Below are 9,771 nucleotides of genomic sequence, written 5' to 3'. Positions count from 1 at the left end.
ATGTTCTCCCACACAAACTGAGCAACTTGTTTGGTGGTTATCTTGGCTAGTGGTTTGGCCTCAATCCACTTGGTAAAGTAGTCAATTGCTACCAACAGGAACTTCTTTTGCGCACTTGCAAGTGGAAACGGTCCAAGGATGTCCATTCCCCACATTGCAAAAGGGATAGGAGTAATAATGGACGTCAACATCTCAGGTGGTTGCCTTACAGTAGGTGCGAACCTTTGGCATCGGTCACATCTTTTCATATAGTCTTGTGCATGTTTCAGCATATCTGGCCAATAAAACCCAAGGCGAGTGACCTTATGAGCCAATGCCCTTCTTCCAAAGTGTTGACCACATATACCTTCATGAACTTCTCTAAGGGCTTCCCGAGCCTCGTCCGGCCTTAAACATCTCAAGTAAGGGATAACAAACGACATCCTGTATAGGGTTCCCTCAATCAGTACATACTTAAGGGCCTTTACTTTAACTTTCGCGCCTCATCGGCATTTGGCGGCAGGTGACCGTTTTCCTGATACAACTTAATCTCATCTATCCAGGTGGGCCCGGTGTCGATTGGAGCAACCAACTTTGTTTCGATGCTTGGGGTTCTCATAACTTGATAATAAACGCTCCCAGAGCATATCTCATCATCAGAGGATGCAAACTGTGACAAGGTATCAGCCTTAGTGTTCTCCTCCCTTGGCACATACGTACTCTAATATACATTCTTCGAATAGTGCCATTTGAGTCTTCATGATCCTCAGATATTTCAACATAGTTTCTTCACGAGCTTCAAATTCACCATTCACTTGGAAGACTACAAGCTTCTAGTCACCACAAACTTTCAAGTTCTTTACCCTCAAGGTTCGTGCCAGACCAAGTCCAGCTATCAAAGCTTCATACTCAGCCTCATTGTTAGTAGTTGGGAAGTCTATCTTAATGGCGTATTCCACAATAAAGCCACAGGGCTTTGGAGCACTAGTCCTGCACCAGTATCTTTTGTTTTTGAAGCTCTGTCAAAAAATAGTAGCCAATATTCTTTAGGCTTTTCTTCCTTAGTTGGCTCTTCTACCTTGTCCTCCTGCCCCCCCGACTTCCTGGTTGCTAATGGTACATTCAACGAGGAAGTCGGCTAAAGATTGAGCCTTAATCGCTGTTCGTGGCCTGTATCGGATATTGAATTCCCCGAGCTCAATTGCCCACTTGATTAATCTTCCACTAGCCTTCGGGCTATGTATAACATTACGAAGAGGTTGGTCTGTCAAGACTTCTATCTTGTGAGATTTAAAGTAGGGTCTCAGCTTTCTCGAGGCTGTAATCATGGCCAAAGCAAACTTTTCGATCACTGAGTAATTAAGCTCTGCTCCATGTAGAACTTTGTTCACATAGTATACTAGTTTCTGAATCTTTAACTCCTCTCAAACCAATACCGCACTTAGTGCTTGTTCCAAAACAGCCAAGTATACATACAAGACTTCACCGTCTATAGGCTTTGATAGGAGAGGTGGCTCTGTCATATACTTTTTCAGCTCCTTAAAGGCCACCTGGCTTTCATCCGTCCATTCGAAGTTCTTAACCTTCTTTAATGCCTTGAAGAAAGGTAAGCGCTTGTCCTCTGACTTAGACACAAACCTTCCCAAGGCTGCAATTCTTCCTGTCAACTTCTGAACATCCATTACACTCTTGGGTGGTTCCATATCTAGGATAGCTTTTATCTTATCGGGGTTGGCCTAAATACCACGCTTGGAGACCATTAGACCTAGAAACTTCCCGGTCCCCAAAGGCACACTTGGCTGGGTTTAACATCATCTTATGCGCCCTCAGGACTTCAAAAGCCTCTTTCAAATGTTCAAGGTGATCTGCTTTATTCAAGCTTTTCACCAACATATCATCTACATATACTTCCATAGTCTTACCTATCAGATGTTGGAACATCTTATTTGCCAAACGTTGGTACATGGCTCCTGCATTCTTTAGTCCAAACGCCATAACCAAATAACAGAATACACCAAAGTCAGTGATGAATGATACCTTGGGTACGTCGTCCTTGTCCATCCGGATCTGATTATATCCACTGAAGCCGTCTATGAAGCTTAGCATCTCATGACCAGCAGTGGCATCTATTATCGTTCTAACAGTGAAGTCCACACACATCCTCCACTTTCCATTAGCTTTCTTGACCATGACAGGGTTGTCTAACCATTCTGGAAATTGAATCTCCTCAATGAATCCAGCTTCCAACAACTTATCAACCTCCTATTTAATGGAATCCTGCCTTTCAGGGGCGAAATTCCTTTTCTTCTGCTTAATAGGTTTCCTCTCAGGGTTCACATTCAACTTATGGGTCATAAATGGGGGATCGATACCGGGCATGTCGGCTGCTGTCCAAGCAAAAACATCACGATTGTTCCTCAAGAATCTCACAAGTTCTTGCTTTAATTCTTCCTGGAGTAATGTTCCAACATACGTGACCTTTTCAGGCTCCTCAGTATACAATGGAATTGGAACCAAATCCTCGGCAGGCTTTCCTTTCCTTTCTTCTTCTTCTTCTCGAACATCAAGGTCTTCTATGGGAAACACTTTCCCCCTAACTCCTTCGGCTTTCAATGCTCCGACATAATAGCTTCGAGCCATTCTCTAGGCTCGGTTCCCATGGTTACTGGGAGTTGGATCATGCCTTCAATCTTCGTTTCCGCGTTATTGAAACCATATATAGGCATGTCAGAGGGTGTTAGTCGAGAATCGGCGTACCCCATCTTCTCATATGCATCATAGAACAATATATCTACCGAGGCTCCACTATCCACGAGTACTCTTTTTACAGACGAGTTTCTGATCACTGGTGTGATTACTAAAGGATCATCATGAGGGAACTTCACATTCTCAAGGTCAACGTTATCAAATGCCATAGCATAATCAATTTTTGCCTGCTTCGGAGGTTCTCCAACTATACTCATTACTTCTCTTGCATAAGCCTTCCTCGAACTACTAGAAGTACCAGCAGCTGTAGGTCCTCCGGAGATTACATTAATCACAGGCCCTCGAGGCTGAGTTCTTTTGTCATCGTTGTTCTTCCACGATTGTCATTGTCTCGATGATTCTTGTCCCCATCTTTGGTAAATTTGGACAACTTGCCTCTTCGGATCAGGAACTCAATTTCATCCTTCAACTGATGGCAATCATCGGTCTTATTTCCGGTGTCTTTATAGAATCGACAATATAAATCTTTATTCCTTTTTTCCGGGTCGGTTCTTATAGGCTTCGGCCATCTAACACTCTCATCTTTCTTAATCTCCATCAGGATTTGACTCCTCGGGGCATTAAGCCTGGCATATTCGGTGAACCTCGGTCCTAACTTCTTTTTGGCAGGCGACTTTTCACCATCATTTTTCTTGGAATACTTATTCTCAGCGTTGTACTCGGCGTCACTTCCGCGCTTCTTGAAGTTGGTATTCGGTCCCTGATTATTCTGGGATTTTCTCAAGCTTTCCTCCACTTTAATATACTTCCCAGCTCTTTCTTGTAAATCATTCATATTATCAGGGGCCCTCTGGGCTAAAGATCGACGAAAGTTATCATCGATAGTACCCTGCTGGAGTGCAATCATGGCTACCTTCTGATCTAGGTTTAGGACCTTCAAGGCTTCTTTGGTAAAACGATTCATATACTCTCGAAGTGATTCGTTCCTACCTTGGTGTAAATTCATCAATGAGGCGGAGCTTTTGGCGTGTGTTTTGCTTCCAACAAATTGTCCTATAAAGGCCTTGCTCAAGTTATCAAAACAAGAAATATAATTTGGGGGTAAACGACTGTACCAGTGTTGAGCCATCCCGCTCAAGGTTTTGAGGAAACGCACGACACTTGATTGCCTCCGTGAATGGTTGGAGTAATAGAGCGTTCATAAAGGTCCGGACGTGGTTAGCGGGATCACCCGTGCCATCATAAGCTTTAATGGTTGGGAGCTTGAATTTTCTTGAGATTCTTGCACCCATAATTTCTTGGGTGAAAGGCGGAACGGGGTTATCGGGATCGCCTGCTGGTAACAAGTGGATCTGATTCATGCTGGATTGACGAGAGTTTTCATCCCTTGGTTCTGGGGGCGGTAACCTTGCCTGGTCTCTCTTCAATCGTGCAATTTCCTCTTCGTAGGCACGGATTCACTCCTCATAAGTTTGGTTCATCGGCCCCCGGGGCTCATTATTGTCTTGCCTAGAGCGGCGTCGGCGGTTCCGAGTATGGTCGGTATCTCTTCTCCTTCGAGGTGGGGTATCATGTTTTTGCTCCGAATCAGAGGAGTCGTAGTCAGTTATGTGTACGTCATCATTACCCGTGCCTCCACGAGTGGTTGTTGTGACAGTTGAGTAATGGGTGCCGGCATCAGTAACGGTAGCAATCACTCGAGTCATTGGGGGCAACGTGCCAAAGACCAGGTGAGCGGTGGTTGAAGCAACGGTAGTCCCGAGTGGGATGGAGGCGGTGATGGGGACCGTTCCGGTTGGGACCCCGGTGGTCGTCTGGCTGAGTGGAACATGTACTTCCGAACGTATTCTTAGGTTCGTCATGGTTGTCGTCTTTTTCTCACATACGGCGCCAAATGTTATGACATCGAAAACAAGGGGTGTGAGCGATTCGTGCTTTGGACCGGTCTTGGTGCGAGATGCCTACGTATCTTCTGCTCGGAGAAGAATCAAGTCCAAAATGTAGTTCTAGTTTGGAGGGATAGAGCCCTTTATATAGACGCCTCAGAGTCAGAAGTCGGGTGGAAGTATGACTCCACGTACCAGACTTCCTATCGAAGTACACTTCGGAGCAATAGATCACAGCAAAGAAGTTGGCCGAGTTTGTGTACAGAGCTATAGTGTGCTGATTCGGAATCCCATACAAGTTGATATCCGACAAAGGGAAACAATTTGATTATAAAGAGATGAGGGAGCTGTGTGACAACCTCGGAATCAAAAAAGGTTTCTCGGTTGTCAGCCACCCACAGTCGAATGGCGAGAAGGAAGCGGTCAACAGGATCATAAAGCATACTCTGAAGGCGAAGCTTGAAGATAGGAAGGGTAATTGGCCAGAAGAACTACCAATCGTGCTCTGGTCCTATAACACTATGCCTAGGATGATCTGAAGAATAACCATTCAACCTAACCTATGGGTGCGAGGCTATGATACCTATAAAACTTGGTGCCGGATCGTTCAGGTTAGACTATTTTAACCCAGAGGTGAATGAAGTCAACCACCATCTACACTTAGATATGCTCGAAGAAATTAGAACAGGGGCTCAACTGAGAATTGCATCATACCAGCAGAGGGTGGCGAGACACTACAACACCAGGGTCAAGGCTAGGCCATTTCAGGTAAGCGATCTAGTTCTGCGAAGAGTTATGCCAAACACTAAGGTAGCTAGTCATAGAGTATTCGGAGCTAATTGGGAAGGACCGTATAAGGTAAGAGTGGTGCTGTTCTCTGGAACCTATTCCGTGGCAGACCTGTAAGGAATAGACATCCCAAGGGCATAGAATGCCAAGCACCTCAAGAAGTATTATCAGTAAACCTTAACACCCCCCCCCCCCCGGTCGTATAACTCATATACTCTTTTTCCTTCCTAGGGTTTTTCCCACTGGGTTTTTCCTAGGAAGGTTATAACGAGGCATGTCATAGGTACAAGCCATCAAAGGCAACGTTGTTGTTTATTATCTTCTGTTTCTTTTAATTTTCTTTTGAATGTCCAAGCATGAACCTTGGAACCAATAAGATTACTCCCAAGCCTCGGAGGGTAGGGGTTGTACCTGACCTTCGGCCAAATTATCATGTAAGCGTACTATTTGTTAGGGTTATACTGAAATATTCGTTTGAAGCATATAACAATTATTTGAGAATCTTCAATGCATGTTTTCACATTGTCTGTATATTATATATTGCAGACAATCTAGTATCAAATGGGATAGCAGAAGATTAGATTATCAGACTCCTTATATAATATAATAAAGGTTCACAGTCGAGGTGGTGTTAGACAACCCACTGGAACGGCTGAAGTGTTATTTGGAAATAGTTTATCTTGACTGTTGAATAACTCTTAATCCGGATATAGTGATTGACACTTGTATTTAATGCACATGCCTTGACTCATAAGTTAAGTAATTTATTTTAAATTACAAATTTATGTATTGGGCAATGACATTATATACAGAGTGGGATATTGACTATAGAAGGAAATCGTGTCCGAAAAATGTATTCGGGTGATGATGTCCTCTTGAAAGCTCATAAAGATAATTATGCTTTAGTCCTGCAGGCAGATTTGTTCTTACATAATTATAAGGTTGAGTGGATGATCAAGGATAAAAGATATTGATTAAATTAATTGTCAGAAATTAATTTAATTAATGGACATGCGATATCTTAAACATGGGGAATTTATAAGCAATTAATATGGGAGCCGAATTAAATAATTAATTTACGGAATTAGGAAAGATTGTGCAAATATTAATTCTTTAGTGGATTGAATTAATATTTAATGACATTGGGCCTGGCCCAGAATGTCATTGGAAGGCCTGACCTAATGGTCCATGATCCCTACTGTAGCCTATATATATTCTCGTTCTCCTAAAGCTGAAAGACACACCAAAAACGAATTCTTCCTAAGGTTTGAGAGAGGCAGACGTTTTTCTCAAGGAGCCAGCTAGGGTTTTGGGCTTTCGGAGCTTTAAGTAGAGGCACACCTTGGGAGATCGAAGGCCACACTTCGTCCAAGGAGAATCAGGGAATACAGTAGAAGACGTGGATTTGATTCGCTTGCGCCGTAGCGATTAAGGTTAATATTCTGTTCGAACTTTTAATTAATATCATAAAACGTAGGGCCAAGGTCCGATTGTTCCTACACTATTATCAATAAATTTCGAACCTTTCTTAAATCTGTATATTTTTGTATTGTGTGGAGCATGCAGACTGGGGACAACCTCCCTGCTGCTTAGGAAATTGTCTTCATATGTCATCGAGACATATATGTCACACCCTCAGGATGCTTGGAGAACCGCCTTCACAAGACGGTTCGAAAGAATTCTCATGCCTTGATGACCCGTACTTTCGGTAAACCATCACGAAGAGTCTCAGGGGTGTAGCTTTGGAGAACCCTCAAGGATTGGAGTTTTTATTTGAAAATATTTTTTATTTAATTTGTTTGTTTTCCCCAAGTGAGGTGGAGGGCGAGGACCCACCTTTTTGGATACCTGGGATCAAAGTGGATGATGTCCTTACTGTCCGAGAGGCTGTTTTGTTCCCCAAGTATGGTGGAGGGCGACGACCCACCTTCTTGGATGCTTGGGATCTAAGTGGAAGATGTCCCTACTGTCCCAGAGGTTTTGTTCCCCAAGTAGGGTGGAGGGCTACGACCCACCTTCTTGGATTCCTGGGATCTAAGTGGAAGATGTCCCTCCTGTCCCAGAGGTTTTTGTTCCCCAAGTAAGGTGAAAGGCAACGACCCGCCATCTTGGATGCCTGAGTTCTAAGTGTAAGATGTCCCTGCTGTCCCCAGAGGTTTTTTGTTCCCCAAGTAAGGTGGAGGGCGACGACCCACCTTCTTGGATGTCTGGGATCTAAGTGGAAGATGTCCCTACTATCCCAGAAGTTTTTGTTCCCCAAGTAAGGGGGAGGGCGATGACCCACCTTATTGGATGCCTGGGATCTAGGTGGAAGATGTCCCTACTGTCCCAGAGGTTTTTGTTCCCCAAGTAAGGTGGAGGGCGACGACCCACCTTCTTGGATGCTTGGGATCTAAGTGGAAGATGTCCCTGCATTCCAAGAGGTTATTTTTGTTCCCCGAGTAAGGTGGAGGGTGACGACCCACCTTCTTGGATGCCTGGGATCTAAGTGGATGATGTCCCTATTGTCTCAGAGGCTGTTTTCCTACCCAAGTAAGGTTGAGGACGACGACCCACCTTACTTAGTTATTTATGCTCGATGGTAGATGATTATATACGACAACAATCACAATACGATAAAAAGATCTATTTGTTACAGATCGAAGAGAGTAAGCGAAAGCACACATAAAGATAATGTTTTATTAATAAAACCCATCGTGGGGAGAAGATTACAAGTGGGCGACTTAATAGTCATTATCAGTCTTGTCCCTATGAAAAGATTTCTCCGCTTTAAGCTCCCGCATGACCTCCTGGAGCTCGTCTACTTTCGGCAAAGGTATCATTGTGCCTCTCTAGTATCCTGATCCTTGCCTAAAGCTTCGTGACAAAGACCTGGAGCTCAACATCAGTTGGGCGAGGAGGAGGAGGAACTGCATTGGTGTCAGGCATGAGCGGTGGAGGATCGGACTCAACAGCTTTGTCAAACTCAGTGAAAAGGTCTTCGGCCGACATGGTTGCATAATTACAAATAAAAATGCATGTGTTGAAGAATGAAGAATGAACTACGTAAAATTCCCATTTATAGAAAAAGTGTGACTTTTCATATTCTAGCTTCGTTTTTAGTGAAAAGTCGCGACTTTTCAAGGCAAAACTGACCGTTCGAGTGACACGGAGAAGGCATCGCCCTTCGTGGTGTCGAAGTATGGTCAACGGACCTCGCCCGAGGCGATAGTCATCGCCCTTCAGTCAAACAACTAGTGACGTAGCGATAAGTGAGAGACCTCGCCTGGTAACCTTCAATAGTGATTAATAAGAAGTTATAAAAATTAATGTAGAAAGATGACCAGTCCTCGCCTGCGAATATAGTCTAACTTACTCTATAGCATTTTAATTCAACGAAGATAATAGAGGAGAAGACGAATCCTCACCTCATATGTTTTCAAAAAATACACAAAATGCGAAGACGATAACAACATGTAAGAACAGGGGTTTAAGTTATTGGAGAAGCGACGAGACGACGAGTCCTCACCCACGGATATGTCCTCACCTTGTGTATCTGTCTAAAGTAAAGAGACGCAGTCAAGGAAAAGGCAAGTTCTTGCCCTCTTATTATTACAACAGGAATATATGAATAAGGAAAATAGATTATGAAAAGGAATAACAAACAGGTTGAAAATGATTATTCAAATACAACTGCGAAGCCAATTACGGAGGGCTCGCACTCCAAATGTACTTAAAAAGTTTGAAGAGAAAAACAATTAGTTGTTCAGCTGGTTGTTGGGATTGGCCTCGCCTCCGGGAACCACGTTCTCGCCATCAGCAACGTGTCCTTGGTTGGCTCCATCCTCGCCTCCTTTCATTGACGAGGCCTCCGTCTCCGGCTGTATCTTTTTCTGGAGCTCGATCCTGGCCTCCTCAATCTCAGCAACTTTTCTCCTTAAAGCTCGCCATGAAGGCAGGAGTAGAAGGTGCGAAGAGCTTGGCCCAGTTGTAATCAGGATCAACAGAAAGGAAGTTAATAAGGTAAACCAGAAAGCCAGTAGTGTAGGCCTCGCTCAACTCCTTCCCCTTAGAGGCCCTTTAAGCGTCTAGCTCTTTTTGGAGAAAATCAATTGTCCCATTGGCCTGATTAAGAGCTGTGGTCAAGGACTCGGTTAAATCATTGAGTGTCTATTGGAATGTCTTGATTTGTTCATTCCTCATCCTCATGTCATCGTTATACTTTAGCCGAAGGTCTTTCAATTTGTTTGAGGACGAGGACGCTTCAGTCTTCAGCTTGGAGTTGGCCCTCTCTAACTTAGCTATATGTGTGTTCTTGGCTGAAAGAAGGCCTCGGCCAATCCCAACTTAGAGCCATGCTCGGCTTCATCAGCTTTCTTCGAGGACCAAACTTTGACGTCCTCAGAACCATAGTTATCTTCAGCCAGAATGC

The 9,771-nt window shown here is 43.9% G+C and overlaps 1 protein-coding gene across 1 annotated transcript; it reads right to left on the bottom strand.

The window, feature by feature from the left end:
* Positions 1 to 3,016: 3,016 nt before the first annotated feature.
* LOC108221433 (uncharacterized) lies at positions 3,017 to 3,814 on the bottom strand. The gene has a single exon (XM_064093882.1). It carries the CDS (start codon positions 3,812 to 3,814, stop codon positions 3,017 to 3,019), a length of 798 nt encoding a protein of 265 aa, XP_063949952.1.
* Positions 3,815 to 9,771: the final 5,957 nt, after the last annotated feature.

This window comes from Daucus carota, chromosome 5, assembly GCF_001625215.2.
Source record: "Daucus carota subsp. sativus chromosome 5, DH1 v3.0, whole genome shotgun sequence".
Lineage (NCBI taxonomy): Eukaryota > Viridiplantae > Streptophyta > Magnoliopsida > Apiales > Apiaceae > Daucus > Daucus carota.
This window is presented reverse-complemented; position numbering and strand designations above follow the sequence as displayed.